Source organism: Populus nigra, chromosome 8 (assembly GCF_951802175.1).
Source record: "Populus nigra chromosome 8, ddPopNigr1.1, whole genome shotgun sequence".
NCBI classification, from domain to species: Eukaryota; Viridiplantae; Streptophyta; class Magnoliopsida; order Malpighiales; family Salicaceae; genus Populus; species Populus nigra.
In genome coordinates this window covers 13,270,319-13,292,963 of record NC_084859.1, presented here as the reverse complement: position 1 = coordinate 13,292,963, position 22,645 = coordinate 13,270,319, and the positions used below count along the sequence as shown (strand labels likewise).

General features: G+C 34.9%; 1 protein-coding gene across 5 annotated transcripts; it reads right to left on the bottom strand.

Annotated features, from left to right (window-relative positions):
* Nucleotides 1-827: 827 nt before the first annotated feature.
* Nucleotides 828-20,754, bottom strand: LOC133702199 (structural maintenance of chromosomes protein 6B-like). Of its 5 annotated transcripts, none has more exons than XR_009843683.1 (29): nucleotides 20,401-20,754; nucleotides 20,102-20,207; nucleotides 19,611-19,744; nucleotides 18,301-18,356; nucleotides 17,576-17,662; nucleotides 17,176-17,496; nucleotides 15,668-15,787; nucleotides 14,512-14,646; nucleotides 13,788-13,864; nucleotides 13,617-13,692; nucleotides 12,706-12,780; nucleotides 12,422-12,526; nucleotides 10,184-10,353; nucleotides 9,999-10,101; nucleotides 9,749-9,861; nucleotides 8,295-8,499; nucleotides 6,648-6,782; nucleotides 6,392-6,506; nucleotides 6,210-6,295; nucleotides 6,018-6,113; nucleotides 4,143-4,279; nucleotides 3,952-4,054; nucleotides 3,016-3,095; nucleotides 2,815-2,893; nucleotides 2,618-2,675; nucleotides 2,237-2,334; nucleotides 1,986-2,080; nucleotides 1,431-1,541; nucleotides 828-1,279 (listed from the first exon to the last, which is right to left on the bottom strand). XR_009843683.1 is itself a non-coding variant. In XM_062126466.1 (29 exons), exons 1-28 carry the CDS (start codon nucleotides 20,558-20,560, stop codon nucleotides 1,484-1,486), a joined length of 3,183 nt encoding a protein of 1,060 aa, XP_061982450.1. In that variant the 5' UTR covers nucleotides 20,561-20,754; the 3' UTR covers nucleotides 828-1,145; nucleotides 1,437-1,483. The 5 variants fall into 5 exon arrangements, 3 of the variants coding, with proteins under 3 accessions (XP_061982450.1, XP_061982451.1, XP_061982449.1); XR_009843682.1 differs by having other exon boundaries at nucleotides 828-1,145; XM_062126466.1 differs by having other exon boundaries at nucleotides 828-1,145; nucleotides 1,437-1,541.
* Nucleotides 20,755-22,645: the final 1,891 nt, after the last annotated feature.

Genomic DNA, 22,645 nt, shown 5'->3' with positions numbered 1-22,645 from the left:
GGTTGAGGAATAAATATCTTTTACAAATCATTAATGAAATTAAAATATAGTAGGCTATTAAAAAACCTTTCATACGCCTATAGGTGTTCGAAGATGATTATTTTCAATATGAATATATCACATCAATAATCTTAAGATATAACTTTATGGTTTTAACATGAATCTTTAAATCATTTAGGTTGGGTGTATAGCCAAACTCAAGAATGATGAGTCTAGTAAGTTATAAAATCCACAATATCTTAGGTTTAACTCATTGTTGAACCCAAATATATTAGGTCTATAGCTAAACCCTAGTATATTGAATTCAACAACTTGCTAGACTCAAGGTGCCTTAAGCTTAACTCATGGCTGAAACTGAGTATACTAGGTATGACAATTTGCTAGACCTACGGTACCTTGGTTAGCTCACGACTGAACTCATATATACTAGGTTTAGTAACTTGCATGACCTATGGTTCCTTGAGCTCATGATAAATCTCAAGTATGTTGGGTCTGACAAACTATCAAACTCTTGGTTTCTTGAGCTCAGCTCATGACTAAATTCAAATATATTGAATCTAATAATTTATTGAAGAACAATGCTATATTACACGAAAAGATACTATATTACACAAAAAGATACACAGTGAAAAAAATCACAACAGAGACCAAAAACAAAAGAATTAACCGTGGCAAAATGTAACCATCCCATATTTAGCTGAGCACATATGCCCATAAACTATCCTAGTGAATCTTCAGGATCAAAACAGAAGAATTATTAGAAAACAGAGAATGTGTTTTTTTTGGGACCCATACTGCTATATGCCATGTCATCCCAAAACAGAAAATTTGACAAACATCCAAAACGATAATTGATTGTTAGATTTTAAATGGTTTAAACATTTATTTGAAAAAAAAAAAAATAATAATCAACGTCCAAACACTCAATTGTAACAATCACTGAATTTCAGGCACTAAGATGCCTAGCATCTCCTCTTCTAAGTCGTACCAAACCACATCTTAGATGAGATCATTGATTAATTATACTGCCAGGTATAAGAAAAGAAAAAAAAGGTTACAGGTCCTGTCCAGCATCATGCAAACAAAACTTGGTCACGCCAGGGGCATTGCCGGACAGGGTCAAATTTCATCGCGCATGTCCTGGACTGCCAAGCAAAGCAAAGACAACGGGAGGAGAGAAAGGATGATCAAGGAACCCGGAGGGCGTTGATGAAATTAAACTGATTGTCATGTCGGCATGAAAATTTAAGTATCGAGCTCAGAGAGATAGTGAAAGAGGCTATGCACAGCATTTGAAAAGCTAATGTTCAGTGACAAGGGCAACGAATCCCAAATCAACAGCAGAGGTAAGCCAAGACAATAACCGGACTGCTAATACGTATGAATATTGAATGAATCACATGTATAAATGTCTAAGCAGCAAAACTAACCATTACTTGCATTCCAAGTAGCATAAAACAGCAGCATAAATTGCAATCAATTATCAAGAACGTGGAGCTGCCAGCTGCTGCTTCTTTATCCTCTCATGATGTTTTACACCACTGTATAAACAGCAACCAACAAGTTACATGAGTGTGAGTACTTCCTAAGGCTCAAATTTATCTTAGACATCTTAAAATTCTGCTTAGCTCAGTGCCAATCCAACATCTTCACAAAAAAGAAAAATGATAAGCATACAAACATCTCACACAACATCTATGACAATTGAAAGCAACACAAAGTGATTACTTCTGATGTGGACACTTTGACCACTGATTGGTCTACAATTTCAGACAGGTGAAAGTGTCGCAGACACCAAAATCCAAATCCTAAGAAACCTATTTAACATCCACTCAAATGGTTAAGAACACAAAACATCTACACAGTATCTATATGCACACAAACCAGTATCAGAATTTTTTTTTTCTGAAAAAGAAAAGGACTTGAGATTACGAACCTAGCAGCATTCAATATTCAGTCAAATTAGTAAAGCACGAGTAATAAACCTGATATCATGAGGAGTGATAAATATCCACTGGGAACCTTGGGCCAATGCAAACTTCACCAAGGTATCTAAGCTAATTTTCCTACTAACAGCATCCTGGAGATCAATGCAGAATAAGAATATGCATCAGAAACTGATTATCTTACAATTCAGAGTGGAACTTAGGAGCTGCATCCTCCAGATAATAAGGTATGATTAAGTGAACAATTTTACATGCAGATAAAATGGAATATAAATGTCAAGGAAATTTACCATAAATACATCAAACTCGTCCATTGCTCGGAATGAGGCTTCTGTCATCTGATGAAGAGCTAATGCAAAGCATAATGTTGAGAAAGAGCGTTCACCGCCTAATTAAAAGAAAATTACAAAAATCATTTAGTTAGCAACTCCTAGAGGAAATCTTGAGTTGCAAACAGAATCTAGTTAAAAATTCTAAAGAAAGTATTACACATCCATAAATATAATGGAAATGACAGAATTAAAGACTTGATAAAAACCCAGTGCAATTTTTCTTGCAAACCCTTGATGAAAACCAGTATCTGTAACTAAACAAGCCTTGCATCACATATTATGACATATGATTAGTATACAAACACAGACAAGAGAGTTCACAAGTACAAGAGAGAAAACCTGAAAGCCCTCTAGTGTCACGAACAGAGCTGCAGGATGCATCTTGGGGCATTTTTACCTGACAGCGTAAATATAGCAAGTTAAAAAGAAAAGACCAGCATAAGCAGCACCAAGGTGTGAAAAAAAGAAAAAGAAAAGGCGTGGGCATACAACTAAAAGATGCAGATTACACAAGGATTCCAAAACAAGTTATGTACCTCTACTTTGAGGGTCTTCTCTTCGTAACTAATTTTAATGCTCCCACTAATCCCTTTCTCTCCTAAGTGACCATTGAAACTAATGGATGAAGGAAAAGGAAAAGTCACCAGGAAGTCCAAATATATAATAGATCATTTGAAATGGCAGAAAGATAATTGACCAGTCTGACAAAAAAATGTAACAAATAAAACAATTCATACTTCCAAGTCAATTGGCGCTTCAAATCACTTGCATTCCTTTGAAATTTGCTCCATCGCAAATTCAGGGCTTCCTCACAAGTCTGGGATTCACAAGATTAAAAAGATGAGAAAAAATGGATACAAAAATAAAATCCTCCATCAGAAACACTGAGCAAGCAATGCAGAAAACAGGGAGACTAATCTGAAAGGTGGTGGAAAGCAATGATAAGAAAAACAAGAAAGATGAACAAAAACAAGAAAAAAAAAGAAAACAAAACAAAAAAACATAACAAGCACTCAAATCTATACAAGATTTGAAAAATTGTAGTTACAAAATTAAGAAATTATCATGAGGAAACCTAACTCTCCAAGTCAAATGAATAAAAAGAGGAGAAAAACAAAAGAAAGAGACTAAATGGGGTGTCAAACTATTTGTTTCATGTGAAAGAACTAAAACCACAACTAATCTTTGTTTTAAATAGCTTTATGGGCTCGCGAGAAGGTTTTCCATTTTTGTAACCTGTCCCAATACAGGAATCCGGTCTTCCATTTTCCAACTCCAAAAACCATTATTACTTGTTTATTTCTTGGAAACTATTCCCTTCTCTTCTCCCATTTTTTTTCCTTTCTTTCAGATCCTTTTCCTTTCTTCTATCTTCTTGACCCTCTTTTACTTTTACTTTCACCTTGAACAGAGAAGAAATCAATTATAGCATCCACTCTTTCGAATACAGCATTGCACATCACCACCTCACCTTTAAGGCAAGTGTGAAACCCAGCTGTAGGAGTGGAAATGATCACAAACAACAACCAAATGAAAACAAGGATGAAAATTCAAGAGAATTGATTCTCCAAAAAATCCAATTTATGGAATCAATCAACATTCATAGCATGTCAGGAACTAGGATTAGACTTAATGTGCTAAATAAATGAAAAATAGATAAATGTAGAATTTACCTTCAACTTTTCACGAAAAGCTCTGTATGTTTGCCGTTTACGCAAAATTTTACGCTCTTTTTTCTGATAAAACATCCTCAGGTCATCAATAGAGTCAGAATGCCTGTTACAATTAAGAAAAAAAAACTTATTATTTGGAACTGTCATGTTACTAGTGTTCTCCAGGTGCAAGATACAAGTCATGACTATACTGCTGGCACTCATTCTGAAGTCTCTGGTTCAGTTTATTTAAATGCACGCTGAGCTGCTCTGGGGTGCTGCCATCACAACCTCCTAAAGCTTCAATCTCACTCTCGGGACATATAATTGAAGCCTTTCTGCAGCTCTCCTACAGTTTCACAAAACATATAATTAGCTCCGAGGTGGCGCCACAACAAACTCAATGCTTAAATGCTTGAACAGTCTCTGCTACAAAAAGGATAAGAGAAGCACAACCAACATGTATACACAGGACAGCAACCACAAGCCATTTTCACCACCATTTTCTGGTATTTAACCACCTCAAATATCTACAATCATCACATTTATACTTATTGAGATACAAAAAATAAAAATAAAATCAGGTGCAGAGAACCACTGGGAATGCATCTGTAACTGCAAATACAACAGCAAAACCAGGTCAGTTCCCTCTCCCCACCACACATCCCAAAATGCAAAACCAGCTCCACCTTCTTGGTCACCATGTCAGTAAACTAATCAACAAAAGATATCATAAATTGCAAAACCCAGCTTCACAACCTCAAAACACCAAAACATCACCTGCTGCCCCCCATGCCACAAAAACCTAGACCACCCACCACCACAATACCTAGTTTATTTTCTTGAAACCAAAGTTATGGTAGCAATTTCATTGACAAGGAAAGAGTGTTCACATAGAAGAGAAGTTATAGGACAGAATAGAGTGAGATAATAGTGGATATCAGTTGTATTTGGAAACACTGTCCAGGAGAGTTTATGAGGGTGGTTTTCAGGGGGGAAGAAACCCATCACCATTTTAGTTCCATCCTTTTGATAAACACCCCCACCCCCAGGGGCTGATCAAAAGTGTATTGTAAACCCATTCCCATTATTCTGTCTCAATTCGCGTTCCTCTCAATTTTTTTAATCAAACAGGATCGTGTCCTGGTTGCCCCAGATTTGCAAACAGAACCTGAAGCTTTGTAACAGTGGTTTGGTGGCTCATCTTGTAAAACAAATATTTTAGTTCATCTTTTCCTTTCTTTTTCCATCTTTTCAGAGATTATCTTGGGATTCTTAGAAGATGGATTGCAGCAATTAATACAAAAGGACAAATTTTCAAATTATTTGACTTTAATTGCAAGATAAATATGGATGCTTCACCACCTGGAACCCTGCAACTTTGCTTGTTTGGAGGGAAAAGTAGGAAGGACACATGAGAGGAGAAAGTTAAATTGTTTCAATAGCCAGATAGAGACCCGTAAAAGGAAGGGACGGATCCTTCCCATCCTTAATGAGCTGTAATTTGCAAAACATCCAATTTGACTTCCATCCTTTCCTTTCCTACTTATCAAACTAGTTAGGATGAGTTAATATCCATTCTCTCCCCTCATCCTTCCGTTTTATCCTTTTCATCCACCAACCAAACAGAGTACACTTTTAACCAGGTTACAACAACATAAGACACGGCAACTTAAGTTAAGCTTTGAAGAAGCAAGAAGGCAGATGAGATAGGCAACAACTGATCATTGTTTGAAAAGGGTATGTATGGCATTACATAATTCACCAATAATGAAATTGACTTTGGAATAGCACAGTTAGGTTGGATTAATCTTAAAAAAGGATAGTCATCAACTATTTCAAGGAGCAAGTGGGTCCCCGCAATAAATAGGCTTAGTCCTTGAGTTTATATTTAGCAATTGTTATGCCCTGGTTTAAGCGATGATCACTTATATATACCATATTTCAGAAAGCTACCGTGTGCCTTAAGCAATCGGACTAAGTGATGATCTCTGCATATACCATATTTCTGAAAGAAATGATTTGAAAATACACACCTCCAAAGAAAATTACATGAATAAGCACAAATATAGAGGCATGAAATGCACCTTACGATTCTCTTCAAGCTCCCGATATTGTGCCTCTGCCATTTCAATATCAGGGAGAACCCTGGTAGTCATTACTCCTTCATAACGGGCCTTTTCCTGATATAATACTTTGATTTCAGAAAAATCTTGCAGAAATAACTTAAAGAACTGCAGTGGACCACAAAACAAAGGCTAAGGGTGAGTAAACGGAACTGCTTCTGCAAATTGCAGATCTTTTTCAATCTTCACCAGCTCACTCTCTGCTTTCTCAATAGCGTCGATTTCTTCTTTCACTGACTCTGCATGTGGAGAAAATTATTATTGTGGATGAAAAAGCATGATGCATAATTGAATACATTTGATTGCACATAAAAAATTTAAACACTATGCCATACCACGCAAATCTTCAAATGTCAATTCAAGATCCCTGGCTTTTGAGTCAGCTTCATTAATTCTGACTTGGAGCGATTCCAGCTGCATTTTCTTTTCTTGTATCTCCTCTTGGATGCTCTGAAAAACATTTGCAATGATACGATGTTATTGAGGAAACGAAAATCCATTATATATTGTATGCATGAATCAGGAAATCTAAATCAGATTGATATAACAAGCCCAGTGATAAAAAGGCAACACTAATGGCATGTAACAAACTGAGATTTCTTGTTGAAGTTCATCAACAGTTGATGCAGCAGCTTGTGAACTGGTTGCAGAAGCATACGAGTTCTTTGCATCCTGCAGTCCTAGTTTCTTAGATACCAGATCCCGCTCAGCATTCCTGCACTTCTCCTACATCACCAAATGGAACATTATGTGTACATAATCAAAAAGTACCTTCAACTACACCCTCTCCATTGCATCCTAAAAGAGAATTATAGATAAAGTGCAGTAATTAGAATTAAAATTTGTTCAGTGAGTGTATTTTAGCAATCTTAGTACGTGTTTGTTATTGTGGTGCAAGATGCATTTTAAAAGTCTTTTTCGCTTGAAAATACATTAAAATATATATATATATATATATTTATATATATATATATTTGACATGAGCACATCAAAATCAATGAAAAAACTCTAAAAAAAGCATCAATCAATGACAATGATTTTCTTGATTGAAAAAAAAGAAGAGCTCCTTTATACAGAAACTCTTGTTTGCACAAAAGATGATTGTAATGTGGTCGGTCTTAGTTGCATTAATATAAGCAAAAGGGTAAATAGTACAAGATGTTTGTATCGCCCATTATGTCAACCTGATTCTCCAAATAATATGTAAATACTTAACAACCTGATTCTACAAAAAAGATTGGAGCCCTCACAAGGGCCCAGCCTTGTCTTCTGAAGACATACAAGCCCAACAAGAAGCTTGGGGTTCCACAAAGGAGGGCAAGAAGGGGGCAAATGCATTTTTTTCAGTTCAACAAAAACTCAACTTTAATATAAGAAGTGTGGAACATGACACAAATGTGTCCACTTCACACAGCTTGGCATTAGGTCCAGCTTCTGTTCATCCATTGTTTAGGAAAGCAGATTTGGTGAGAAAACACCAAATGTAAATTGATCCATGATCTTGTATGAGCAAAACTTCAAGCAGAAGAAGACCAAAAAGTAGACTCTTGTTCCCTAGAATTGGAAACCAAGCTTTTCTAGATAATCATTAAAAGTATGTTTTGTTCATGGAGATGAAAGCAGGAAAGGATGATTGTCCTCATCTTTGTCCATAGGATTTATTTTTCGAGTTCTGGAATAATAAAACTAACAGCTTGATGCATGTAATTAGATTCAATGTTTTTTGGAAATGTTATTTTATTATTTCAAATATTCAGCTTGACATTTTAAGTTTATTTGTAATATTAAATGAAAAGGATTGTTGATCAACAATTTTAATACTCCGAAACTGCAAGAGTTACTGGAAATTTGGTTAAATTTCAATTTTTCTCAATTAAAAAAACACATGTTTTATGTCTCTTATGTGATATTTTGCAAGCAAGGCAATAAAGAAAAAATTACTCAGCTATGCACACAGAAGTGCTGTCCTTGAGGAGGGAATTCGAGGACAGTCTTCAGCTTATTTTGCATGAACTATTCTCAAGACTTTGCACCCTTATGGTGACAAGTCCAAGACTGTTACCATTGCACCAAAGAATAGCTCCGATATTAAGAGCAGCTTAATTGTTGTCCAATGAGGTAGGATGAAAATTATAGGGTGCTTAAGAGAACCTCACTGCGAACACCTCCCCTCCAGATTAAGTCAATATATAAGGATCATTGAAAAACTTATAAACAAGAGTTAAGAAACAATTATACCTTCATAATCTTTAGCCCATGTTGAAGATGCTGAAGGCTTGCCTCAGAGTCTCGTTTCCTCTTCCTGCACTGATCAGCTTCCTTTTGAACATTTGATTTAGATTGATCAAGATTCCTAATTTGATCATCAAATGAACCACAAAGGCGGCCAGCTCTAAGCTTCTTATTTGGGGGAAGAACTGTCTGGACTGACCCGCGTGAAAACCTAGGAAGGAACAGATAGTAAGAATTTCTGCAGCAGAGGACACCATTGCAATATAGAATGTAAGAGGAGCCCAATTATGCAAGCAAGCTTGAATAGGTACCATTCACATTTACAAATCATTTTCTGCATATTGCAATTTTAAGTTCTTAATGATCTCCCTGTGCTTTCTGTGTAATAAAAGTGCCCAGTAGTATTGAGCGAAGCAGTGTTTCATCCAAAAAGGAGTACTCCATTCCACAAAAAACACTTTGGTCTTCTCTTCTCATTTTGTTTTCTTAAAATATGAAGTTTTGCAAGATCAATACTAGAGTTCTTGAACATATCCTATCACTTCCCGTGTACAAATAATTAAAGGACACTTGCATTTGTTTTGTACAAATAATTCCTAGTTCAAATTGAGAAACGTACAATGACTTGATAGACAAGATTTTCCTTTTCTTTTCTTGAAATAACAAAATACATCTCTTTTTGTCCGGGCATTCATGAAATTTACAGCGGGTTTCCTTTTTTTTTCTGATGTATATAAGTTTTTTATTGTAAGTTATATGATAAGAGACCAAAAGAAAAAGAAATGGCAAGATAAGTTATCTCGATGGAGAAAATGAAATATAACAAGCATGTGGAAAACAAGACAGGGATTCCCTACAATGACATTATAGACCAATTGAAAGGGATGTAGCATGTTTGTTTTAGGTGCAAAATGTCATGGGTTCAAATCATGTCATCCCTACACATTACTTCGCCTCTGAGCAATACAATAACAAGGGATCAATTGAGATCAATTAAAACTGGGCATCCTTGTGTTGGCTATGTGTGCAAACCAGTACTATTGTTTGAAGCAGTGTTTCATGTGAAAAGGGCACTCCATACTGCAAAACTCACTTCAAAGTCCTCTTTGCCTCTTTCTGCTCTCCTTAAAAAATGAAGTTTTGCAAGACAACTACCAGAGTTCTGGAATAAATCCTATGACTCTGTATAAGCTACCACTCACATGAAATGCTCCACCTTCATAAGCAAGCTAGCAGATGAGTATTGAGCAATCATCAGACAAATTGTCTCAGAATTACCAACAGTTCCCAAAATCAAAATGGATTCATTGCTTATGAGGTCAGCTACTTAACAGAGATCTGAATTCAGGTCATGTGAGTCCAAGTATACAATCCAACAATGCTCATGCATTTCATATGAATCACCAAGTGTCATCTAAGACTGGATCTGACACCAGTTAAAATGGACAATTCCAACTTACATTTTATAACCATCTATTGTATAAACCTCTTTTAGATTTGAGATCTGTTTTTCAAAAGCAACAGCTTTTCCTGCATCATAATCTTCTACAAGCACTTGCCTCTCAGCGCTTCCCTGGAAGAGTAAGAAAAACAATTATGAAGTGTCCATGCACATTAACAGCTTTGGGAGAAAACAAATACAGCATAAAGGGAAGTAAAAAAAACTAAATTAAATAAGGAAGAAACTATGAAGAGACCTATGAAGTTTACCATGTCCACTAAAACATTTAGAATAGTATCATTGTCAGAACGGATAACGGAAAATGTAGTTGGATGGTTAGTTTGCGGAAGCATGTGAGATGGTATGGTCAGCCTGCAGAAGAAAACAAGAACACAATATGAAGTATCCACCATAGAGACCCATAAGCACAGAATAAAAGCAGCCATCCATCTACCTTGGTCTTGAGAAATCATATATAATAATCTGCAGGTTGTTATAGTTTGCTTCTCTTGCACATCCTCTCAGAAGAAGAGAGTCCCTATGGTCTGTCACAATGAAAGCATTGAGCAACTTCCCGACAGCATTCTCAACAGCAGGAGCCCACCTGTCACCATTTGCTAAAGTCTGCAGGGTTTACCATTAACCAAGATGCATTAGCTAGTGACTGGAGGAATGCTCCAGTGGTTGAGCATGCCCAGAAAAATCACAGACTCGGATACTGAAACCCTATATAGGAATTATCTCCAGCTATAAACTACAGTTGTCACAAGAGCCCAATAAAAAACTAAGTTACCTACGGGCACAAAAAGCATAGTAATTAAAAGAAAACAACTAAACTTAGCTCGAGTAAGGCTATTCCAAACTAATTTCAGAAAATAACATAAAAGTTCTCTATTTCACCAACAACCATTGTATGTAAAAGAAATTCTCCAAAAAGAAAGAGAAGTTGTCTCACTGTTCAGTCTGATGACACTGACTATCCAGAAATATTCAGAAAGATATCTTAATTATCCAGCATCCAGGATTTAAGCATTTGAGTTTTGACAACAAAGCAAGACCTAAAACATTTCAGATGAGATATTATTACCAAGGGAAAAAGGGTAGCTACTCAAATGTCCTAAGTGTATATAGGTAACCATAAATCTTAAAGACATACAAATAGCTCTCAAGTAATATCAAGACATAGAAACATCAAAGAGATGTCATACTGCAAATAAGGTATTATAACACTCAAATATTCTTCTTTGCTTGATTTCTTCAAACTCGGGACATAATTAAACAAAACCAAAATTTGCACCATTCTGCCAAGTATTGTGTCAAAAATATCAAATCAGCTTTTACTATTCTGAGAGGCTCTTTAAGAGGAAAGGTGCATTCATGTGTTTAGAAGCAAATTTGTTCGCACAATAAGACAACAGAAATGCCTGGCCAATCTCAGCTTGAAACAGAGAAGAAAAAAGAGTAAGTCCCAAATGTCAACAGAAACAAAAGTTCGTCTTCAATGCAACATAACATTGATGTGTGACACTGCAAAGAGACTCAACTGAAAGCAAAACCATATAACAAATCATTTTGAACAATTAGTTCTATATTGTTCCAAAAATAAACAAAATGATTGACAGCAAAAACATTTCTATGGATGGCACTTCAAAACAATGATGGAAAAAAGAGGTCACTTAATGACTTTGTTCCAAATTCACCATACATAGCAAAATGAAGGCAATTTCTCTACAAGAACTTTCAATCATCATGGACTACATTAGGCCAGTGCATTAACTCACCTCTACAAGAGAGATTTCAAGTTGCAGGAGCTCAATTCACCAAAATCACAGGTTAGGTAATCATGCATAAAGATGAGCTCAGAACCACTACAAGCTAGCCAAATTAATCCAGAACATGTCAAATTTACCTTAAACACGTAGGTCAAGCAGGCTTCAAAGAAAAAAATTGAAATAATGACCATTGAGAACCAAAAATGATACGAACAAACAGCTAAAAAGAAGGCTTTAAGACAAAGTAACACTGCAACTTTGTTAAGATATTTCTTTGTTCAGATAAGAGAAGATTTTATTAAGAGTGGAATAGTAGAAATCAAAGTAAAGTCAAAGACATCCACTGTTACAGAGGAATCAAAACATACATGCTATTCATCCTACTGCAAATCAGCTCACGCAACTCTCTCAAAGCCCGACACCATAAAGATGCTGAAGAAACTTCTCTGTCCTGATTGATTCTTGAAATTTCAGAATATCACTAAACCTCATAAAACCTAAATAACATTTGTAGCCCATTTAGATGCATCTCGAGAGATTAAAAACACACACAACAAAATAGCAACTAAGCAACAAGTTTGACAAGAGAAGGGGGAATAGAACCAGGAATTTCCAGGATAAAATCGCATAATAACAATGAAAAGTTTGCAAGGAGTAAAGCAACTAGTCAAGATGGTGGAGCATGTGACACTGTATCATTATGGTTGTTTTAAATGCTTCCCCGGAGACAAACACCCAGGCAACAATCAGGGTTCCAAAGGCCTATAGAAGTAAATCCAGCCATTTTATTTGCAAGACCTGCTTAGTGCATTGTCTGATTTTTAAGGTGATTTCTTCACTTTAGAAATCACTAGTCGTATTTTAAATTTACTGACTCGGTATAAAATTATCAGCAGGTATACATACTGTTTTTCACTCACCACATGAGCACCAATTGGACCAATCGGCGGGCTTCCAAATCTTTGGTGATGTCTCTCAATTGTACGTAAAAGTTGAATCACTCGATCTCCTCCAAACGCTGTAACCTGTCATAGCATTGTAAGTAAGAAATCAAGGCATGCATGTTGAAAATATATCATATGCACCTAGTTTCCAAAGTTGAAAAAAGCATGGAAAACACCTTGGCCTACTTTTTGCAGATGATTACACACAAGAAATATCAATTGTTGTATGCAGTAATGACACTAAATGGAATAGCACAAACCTTGTTGGTTTTGTTTAGCTGGAGCTCACGGATGTATGCACGGATTTCCTGTTCCTTCTTTCCATACTCTTCAATCTGAAAACCAAAATTTTAAAATTCCCCATACTTTTCCCAAGAAAGACAACATTGGACTAACATAAACAGATATTTTAAAGTTTTAAAGAACAAATATAATGTGTACAACTATTCCTGCTAAAGCTTCCTGTGAAAAAATATATTTTTCAACAGCTATTGGCCTCACATTAAACCATCACAGATGAGCTTCACATTGCCTACTACATTGAACTCAAATGAACTATTACCTTGCACAGGTCATGGGATATTTGATGCAGGCATTTTATCCAAGTAAAGCAAGGCACCTTTAATGATATAAATGACAATTTACACCCAGTAACACCATCCTTCTTTCGTCAAATCCTTCCCTGTTCTATTGCTATTAAGCCATGTTTCAATACATAATGGTAGTGTTTATCCTGAGCCTTTTCATTATATTAAGCCTCAAAGATATTTGCAAACCCTCGAATTCATGTAATAGAAATAGCTTTAGATATGGATACAAAAGCAAATGCAAGAGAAACAAGTAACATTTCAACCAATCACCCCAAAAATGGGGCCAGTCACCCCAAAAATGGGGCCAATCACCAGCATCTTGTGAAAAGAAAAGGGCCAAGGTCGTAGCCAAGTGGAGTCATCTGCCTAAACCTACACTAAGTACCAAGAATACACCTTCCCTTACCCATGGGCCCAGGAAAACTCGCAAGCACTTTTTTATGACACTATACAACAATACAATAGGAACAATCACTTTAAATATCAAGGTCAAAAGTCATGATAGGAGAAAATTAATGATAAATTAAACAAAATAGTTTCTTCATGATTCAATTATTGTACTATGCTAGGCATCTTTATACCTCTTCAGTAATCTTTCTAATTTCATCCATTCCCTTGGACACGCTTTCTAATAAGGTACTCTCTTCTTCCTTCAACCTGAGTTATATTATAGATTAACTGGGCAAGTCAAATCCACATTCAGACAGGTAAAGTGTAAGCACACAAAATGTGGGACCAAATAAATGAAGGACCTTGAAAGTGTGAAATCAGCAGCATCAATCATGTCCTGAAGTTCCTTAAGCTTTTCCTCTATTTCACATTCTTCAGCCTGTTTCAATAAGAAAGTCAGGGGTATAAACATGTGAATACTTTTGGCAACAGCAAGCAACCCCTTTGCACCTTTTCATAAATAAGTACAAATTGGAAAAACACAAATGGTAAAAGTACTAAAGGGGGGGAACAACCAACAGAAAATAGTTAATACTCTAATGCAATTGATGCAAAGTGAAGAACAAGCAATGATCAATAGGCATTTTAGGAATACCAAACACCAAAGCCAGAAGGCAGCATTATTTTGATTACAATGCCACCTTTCCCCTCAATCTCTTTGATAAACAAGGTTCAAAATTACAGCATAGTTACGACCTTTGAAAAGGAAATCTGTTTTGGTCAGATATCGCATTGTTCAAAAGAGGGTTGCCCCATCTTTTGTTGTACCATAACAAGGATTCCTTTAAGGACTGTTTGGTATGAAAATATATGTTTGACATGATAGTCTCCAAAAGATCAATGTGCAATACAAGCAATTTGCATATATTTAAGAGGGAAATAGGGATGATGAAATGTACAATTTTGTTATGCATTACTTGATCACGGAAATTAGCAGGAATGCTCAAATAAAAAAGGGAAGAAAAGACAGAAATGAGCACTAGTAGGGGGAAAGGTTTCCATCTCTATTCAAAGCAAAGGAAGAACCTGTGTATTTTTAACTTGTTGCTCATGAATATCACGGGCTTGTTGTTCAAGCAACTTGACACGTTTCACCATGCTATGAATTTGATTGGTTCGGCGATTGTGCTCATTTTCTAACTCAAGTTTCTTCTTTGTTGCCTGACAAATGATTATTGCATGAGTAGGTGGAGCGATTTTCAGAATATGTTAACTATTAAGACAGACTGTAAAGAATATGCAGGAAAGGTGTAGACTTAAATAAGCATGTCAGGAGCACGCAATGCAGATCATACCATTCAAACAGTTGACTATTCACTATGCCACCATCACAATCCCTAGTTTCACTAGTGCCGGTTAGATTGTTTCCAGTCCATCTAATATTGTTTCTGTTGTCATTCTACAGAATGTGAAATGAAGTGCCAACTCAAAATCAAGAAGAATATAACATATGCCACAAAAGACACTTAAAATGATAACACTCATAAGATGCGCAAGAATCATAGAAACCATCCGACTCTGATTGACATCACTTCTTTTGGTATGGTGTATATAATTCAGGGCACAAATATCTTCATGTAACCTTTTCAATTGACATATTATGCCAACATGTTTCGATGTTCTAAGTGATGTTGATAATCTATCCAATCTCAAGGTCCCATAAGACATGTGGACCTAAGTTTTTCTTTTCTTTTTTCCTGAGCAAGGAGTGGATAGGAAGGAATCTAGTGTAGGTCCAGGATTGCATTTTGAAATTCAGACTCTTATGTGATTAACACAGATTTTGATGTTATGCATATGATTTTGCGGTAGGTTATTTTGATGTCAAAATACATCAGCCTGTAATTTTTTACAGCATTTACTAATCGTTCTTAATTGCATGATTATGTCAAAACACAGCAAAGTTTATAATTCTGCAATGAAATAACTCAGCTCTGTTGAAATGCTCAACATAAGTGAACTTTTACTGACATGTATTCTTGATCTGCAGGTTCTGTCTCCATCAGAAATCATTCTTTGATTACACACAAAAAAAAAGCAACCAAACAGGATTCAAGTTTTTGTCACAACCAAATAAGCTTTCAGTTGTCAGTTCTGCCATTCACTTCAGATCTTTTGACAGTGAACTTATTATATTAACACTGTACTAGTCACTTTCCCTGGACAGAAATTTCCAACATACCAAGGAAACAGTATTACGCAATTCATCCTGTTTATTCCTCACTTCCTTCGCTCTTTCCACCATATGTGCAGTTTGGGCTTTCTTCTCTGTGAAGGTTTTTCTCAATTCCTCCACCTTCATCTGTAAAGAAATTAAAGAAATGTTTTAATAAGAAGTTACAAAGTAATTCATGATCAGATTTAATGCAACAACAGGATGCACACCTTAACAATCAACTTTCCACAAAAACCAATGCAACCACCCCACCCCCAAAACCCCCCAAAAAAGGGGAAAGGAAAGGAAATAAAGAGATTGAAACAGCAGATAGGCATCTCACATAAGTAAAAATCAAGTAATCAAGGAAATCATATACATAGCCTGTATATGAGAGAGATCTGTAGCAAAACGGACTTGATTATACTTAGAGGACCACAATCCAGCATCAAATGAATAAAGGTGGCAATAAAATAAAATATATCATTCTCAAAAACAAACCAGGATTTGGAATATTCTTACCCATGAACAGCAATTCCACAAAAATCAAGGAATTGTGAGGAATTTAAATGGAAGAAAATTAAAAACTAAAAACTTTTGGGTCAAAACAAGGAAAACAAGACATGTGTATGACAAAAGAAAGGAATGGGCAGGGTAGGGCTAGCCAAGGGGAATGGCAGAGTGTGATGTATCGAAAGGAAAAGGATTTTCTGGTCACTAGTTTCACCTAATTTTAGGCTTTTCCCAGGGAGTAAATCCACGGGACACTTAATGGGAGCAAATCTTAAGTTATTTAATAAACTGTTATAAGTAACGATGGGGGTTTTCCTCTAACTTGCTATTTTTAAAAATTTTCGGTTAAATATTGAGAGATTTCATATGGGTTTGACATGCATGCCTACCTGCCAATCAGCCTGTATAAAAGTCCTCTTCTTTCCTCCATTATTCTTATTTGTGCATCTCTATTTCTTTTCTCCCCAGAGAGAGCTGCATAGTGGGGCAGCCTTCTAGATCCTTCCTTTTTCTCATTTTATTCAACCTCAAAATTTATCCTATTGTATCATTGTTAACAATCCCTACATACCAGCATTTTGCTCCCTACATTTAAATCCAATCAGATAAACCCATTCCCTTCTGAAACATACTGTTGCCAGCAGAGTCCCAATAATACAGCTACCAGAATTTATTGTTACAACCACTAAATGCAAGCTTTTACTTGTTAAACCTCAACATTCACAATTCTCATCCAGTACACAGATCTTGAACCTATTTGTCTATAGTGAACACAGGAAAATAAAAGCAAAGGAAACAACGGAAATAAAGATGTACCTAAGGGAAAATATACAACTAGATAAAACAAACAAAAAAAGATCAAAAATCAAACTCATATTTAAGGGAAATTCTGTAGCTATAAATTTGACTGAAGCCTCCAGAGAAGGGATGAAAAAGGATGAAATAGAATATAAATCTATATTGCAATTCACAGAATCTAATAGCATTTTTAGTCCTTCCAAGCTCTAGAATTTATTACTCACGAGTTCATGATCAATTCTAGCTTGACAAGTGGGTATGCGTTCTTTAAGCTTTCCAAGCTTCACCATTTGTTCCTGGAGTTCCTTGTCTACACTGTAGACCCAAGACCATGCAAGCTTCTTCTTTAACTGTTGTACCTGCTGAGACATTTCTTCTAGATGCTCCATATTTTTTATCTTTCCTTGCAACTCAGTAAGTTCCTTCTCTATGGGTTTTATCGAAGCCTCCAGTTCATCAACAAGTGCATTTGCAGACTTCAGTTGTTCATTAATACTTAGTAAAAGATCATTAACTTGTTGAAGAAGAGTAGCCTTGAAAAAGAACTGCACAATGGGATGTCAGTACTGCACCCATATGATTTGTCCTGGCACTAAATATGCACACAATAAGATTAGAAGTTACCTTAAATTTGTCTTTTTCATTCCCAGAATGCAGAAACTCTCTGCTTTTGTCTTGACTCATTATTACACAAGGATTCTCAACATCAATCTGCATGATGTAGAGCATAATATCTTGAACATTACCGAGAGAAGTTATGAGGAGTTGGTGAAATTTTAATTTTTGAAAAGTAAACAATATCTCATCATTCAATGAACAGTTCCTGCCTTTATCATCCATGCCCATCAAATAACGTGCATGCTATGTGACATGTGACAAAACAAGTGAATAAACGTGCTTCCTAGAATATGATAAAAAAAAACTGATTAAACAACCAAATGCCTGAAGTTTAAGCAATTATAAATATCACCCACACTAAAAATAATTAGTTTGAGAAACAGAGTTAAAGATCTGGGTCACATCAAATATCAATGATCAAAAACATCATTCATGTCAAATGTACAATGCCAAATGTACCATTTATGAGAAATACATTATTGCATATAAAATGGCACACATGGCATCCAACTAACAGTCAATCTGCTCCAGATCATTGAGCATCAATGATTCAAGTAATGAAACTCAATATTTTTACATAGGTATGATCCATTGGGGAAATAAAATAGATGGCAGAAAATCCTATGAAAAATGCCATTAGCTGGCTATATGCAGAAAACATTGCATGCATAAGTAAAACAGATAATCACTATTTTCATGGAAAATGATAATATTTTGAGTAAAAAACTCACATTAAAATGTTCTATGAGCTCCCGAAGATCCTCTCTTCGACTAGCCACTTTTCTTCCTGTCAAATATCTCATGGTGAAAACAACAATAAGTAAGTACGAAAACCTAAATCAATAATAGAGCACTCCACAACAAGACTGTAACAGAAAAGGAAAAAAGAAGAGATTTGATATGAATATTCATTTTTGTTTCCATTAGTTGAAATCATCCATCAAATCAAATTGGAGATAATTCATAAATGAAGAATCTTGGACTCCATAAATTTTCAAAACTCTGAAAGTGTTTTCCTAGGAAAAAACAGAATCTAACAGGATGCGGTTATGTGGTAAAAGGTCTTCAAAATCCTTACAATAAACTACCAAATGATGTTTTCCTCGGAAATAAGTCAGAAAAAAAAAAAATTTCTTCCAGCGGTAATATATCTGTGTAAATGTGACTCCATAATGTTCAGTCCTCATTACTTGCAAAATTTATTTAATAATTTCTCCACAACCAGTAACAAACAAGCATTAGTACAAGAAGGGACCACTTTAGTTTCCTCATTAGCTTTCTCCCTCAACATGTTTCTCTACATTTATAACAGCAACAAGCATGATTCAGTTCAAATCCACATCAGCCCAAAGTGGAAAGGAATAGAAACAAAGAAAACGGTTCTCTCTTATAACACAAAGTTGCCATGTCTAAAAAGATACCACGCTACTATAAATGCCATACATATATGAGAACAGTAATCTACAGAAAACAGGCAGAGGACATGTGGCATGGCTGAAAAGAGTAAAACGATAGAGAACAAAAATACAGCAGAACAATGGCTAAAACTAGAAGAGAATTGAAGTTGGAACAATGTAATAGAGTTTAGGGTTCAGAAACTTAAACTCCAAGGAAAAAAAACTGAGAGGTTACATGCTTATAACCTTAATTTCAGAAATAAAATAAAACAAATTGTAAGGAAGGCTCCAGCATCAACAAGTAACAAACACCTGCATCTAGACTCAATTAAATTGATGAAAATGTTCAAAAATACATCAATTACTACAATGTATGGTCCCAGAATACCACAGCACATACTTCTATGAGAAATTAAAATAATGAAAAACAAAATATATATAAAGAGCTCACGTAGCTCTGGTCAGAGAAAATTCCAATTGTTTGGAAGCGGCATATGGATTCAAGTACAAATACATTCAACAGTGATTCGTTCAAACACAGCCCAATTGGCCAAGGGGCCTTAATACCTTTTTCATCAGAATCACAATGAACTCAAGGCTTTTTAAATGAATTAAAGATATCTTTATCAGAAAATCAAATAGACCTTGGTGATCCTTTAGAACAGTGGTACTGGAAGATTGGTTGATTCTCCGTTCTATTATTATGGAATCACCATAGATATCTGGCTTAAAAGACTCCTCTCCTCTGTTTCTTACTTCCACTTCAACAACAGCATAACTGCAAAGAAGCAACATCAGATAAACATAAGCTGGCATAAACACATTGTTTCGTTAAAGAGGTAATTGAGCTAATATTACCAGTAACTCTAGTTCTAATAACAAGAACAACTATTAATGCATAACATTGCACACAGTAACCAAGTATACAATTCTGAAGTTCGAGGGTTTTTCTTTAGCATTCCAAAGTGTAGTTTCAGCTTTCCAGCCTCTTTTGCAACTCTCCAGCAAAACATTACGCAGTCAAAGAGAGGAGTAGAATTTCACACATTCTATACAAACAACTTATAAAACCAGTAACACTTGATTTCTTTAGAAGAAAATGAGCAAATAAACAAACGGGCAAGACAACACAAACCTGCAACCAGTTTTGATAAAATCCTTCAAAGTGGCGGCCCTTTGAGTTCCTTTAGCCCGGCATCCAAATGCAATACATAAAGCAGTCAATATTGCACTTTTGCCACCTATATAACCACCAATTCCCCATAAAAAAAGATTAATTCAATAATGCGATCATTTTCATAATTCCCCTATCAAATTACACACATGCCATCACCAGAATCAAACAAAACAACTAATAATCTCAACTAATGAACAAAATAAAAAAAAATCAAACAAAAACTTGAAAACCCTAAATTAGGGTTTTGATGTACCTACTTCCGTTTCGACCGGTGACAAAATTGACCCACTGGTCAAGCTCAATTTGGAGGTTATCATGGCACATGAAGTTCTCTAACCGGATCCTGGAGATGGTACCCACACCGGACCGAAAAGTGGTAGGGATGTTACTATCCCCGAAAACCCTAGAATCATCCATGGCCTGGTTTGATGATCCAGGGTTCTTGCAAATCTCTTCAATAGAGAGCGACCGAGCCAGCCAGCCTAAAAATTTAAAAGTAAAGGACACAGTTTATTTTTATTTTTGTAGGGAGAGAGTAATAATAAAGTAATGGGAGGGAGTGTGTGGGGAGGAGAGGAAGTGAGGGCTTTGTGGCGGGAAGAAGGATTTGCACTGTGCGACGCGGGTGTATATTGATAGCTGTTTGCCACCCTGTTAGCATTGCGTTTTAAAAACAATTTAAAAAAATTTTAAAAAAAATTATTTATTTATTTATTTACTTTAAATTAATATAGTTTTTATGTTTTTAGTTCATTTTAATATATTGATATTAAAAATATTTTTTTAAAAGTAAAAATATGTTATTTTAATATATTTTAAAATAAAAAACATTTTAAAAAATAACTGCAATCACATTTTCAATTCCCTGTTAAACTTTGCAACTTTTTCGATTAAAAAATTATCATATTCTCTATCATATTTTTACAATTGAATGGTAACTTTAATTTATATCAATTAAGTTATTCGTAATTTCATATGACATAATTCATATACGTTAGAGATCTGGTGTATATGTTGAATAATGGCATTAATAACAAAACCTTAAAAGAAAATGATTACAGATGTCCAACACGTCTCACCCAATAAATCAATTTATAGTCACTAAAAAGCCAAAAAAATCACTCCAAAATCTATTTGAAATAAAAAAATTCCCGAACTCGGATCTTGTTTTGGGTGTTTTCAAGGTAAAAAACACTTAAATGTAGTCTCACTAATTATATGAAACATTTTGACATAAAAATCAACTGTTTTGGTGGTTGAAATCCTCCTTGACGACTACTTTCTCCCTTTAAGTCAGAATCCGGCGACTTCATCTCTATCTCCTCCCAACAAAAATGATTTAAAAAGAAAAAAATAAAATTTAGTATCAAAATATATTGTTTTTATATTCAATAGACTAATCGCCTAGCATCTAAAAAATATGAAGGATTGTAATTAACATTTCAACGAGACTTTTAAACCGTCTTCGCGTTACCTAAAAGTTTTACTTTAGTGTTTTAGCTTTCAATTCAACCTTTTTTTCTAAAAAAATATATAATCAAAGGCCAGTTTGAATCGAAAAATGTCATATAAAATAAAAATTTGAGAATCAAACTAAAAATTATTAAAAAATATAATGTTTCAATCCGATAGTGCATCGTATTTCAAGTACAGTAAAAGAATGAAGCATTTTAGTTATAGTTGATAGAGAGAGGGAATTGAATTTTTGATTCATCGCAGGGGATGTGGAATCAATCTACGAAGCTATCAGCACTGCAGTGCAGATCATGGATGGCAAGGAAGCAACCACCAATAAATTCCTCTCCCAGGTTAATTAATTCCTGCTCATAAAGTGCACTGGAGCATCAAAATGAAAGCTTGGAGAAAGTGGGGAAGACAATGAACTTTCTATAAACTATCGGTGAGCTTACTATAGCTGTTATTGGGTCTAATTAGAACTTCCTGAGGTATTTTGCATCATAATCTTACTTGTTTACTAAGACATCAATTTTGGCTATCTTTATGAACAAAATCAAAATAGCCGACTTCTTTATCTCGCATTTGTCGTTTTCCACGAATCACTCTCACCTCTCAAGCTCAATGACCCAAATGTGAGCTAGATGAAGTTTTGCACCAACGTTCTATTTGTTTACTGAAAATTATATTTTTTTTGGAAGGTAAATTTTAGAAAATTAAATTTTAAAAAAGTAAATTATTTTCTAATATATGATAGTATGATAAAAAATAAGTTGAAAAATATTTTTTAGTGTTTGGTTATATCATGAAAAATAAACTGTAAAATAATTTATTAATGTTTTATTTTTTTCAAATTTATTAAAATAACGAGAAACAAATCTTACAAATTAAAAGGTTGAATGAGAATGAAATTAAAAAAAAATATAATTTACCATTTCATAAATTATTTTAAATAAAAGTTGAACGAGAATAAATGAAATTTCATAAATTATCTCAAATAAAATAAATAATAGAGATCAATTCTAATAAATAAAAAAATTGAAAGAT

What these genes read in the sequence shown, in the direction of transcription:
- LOC133702199 (XM_062126465.1), bottom strand. Translation starts at nt 20,560, where the DNA reads ATGGATGATTCTAGGGTTTTCGGGGATAGTAACATCCCTACCACTTTT. An exon ending in ATGAAAAAGACAAATTTAAG is followed by an intron (nt 17,497 to 17,575) that starts GTAACTTCTAAT and finishes CCCATTGTGCAG; the next exon opens with TTCTTTTTCAAGGCTACTCT. An exon ending in TTAGAAAGATTACTGAAGAG is followed by an intron (nt 12,781 to 13,616) that starts GTATAAAGATGC and finishes TTTGGTTTTCAG; the next exon opens with ATTGAAGAGTATGGAAAGAA.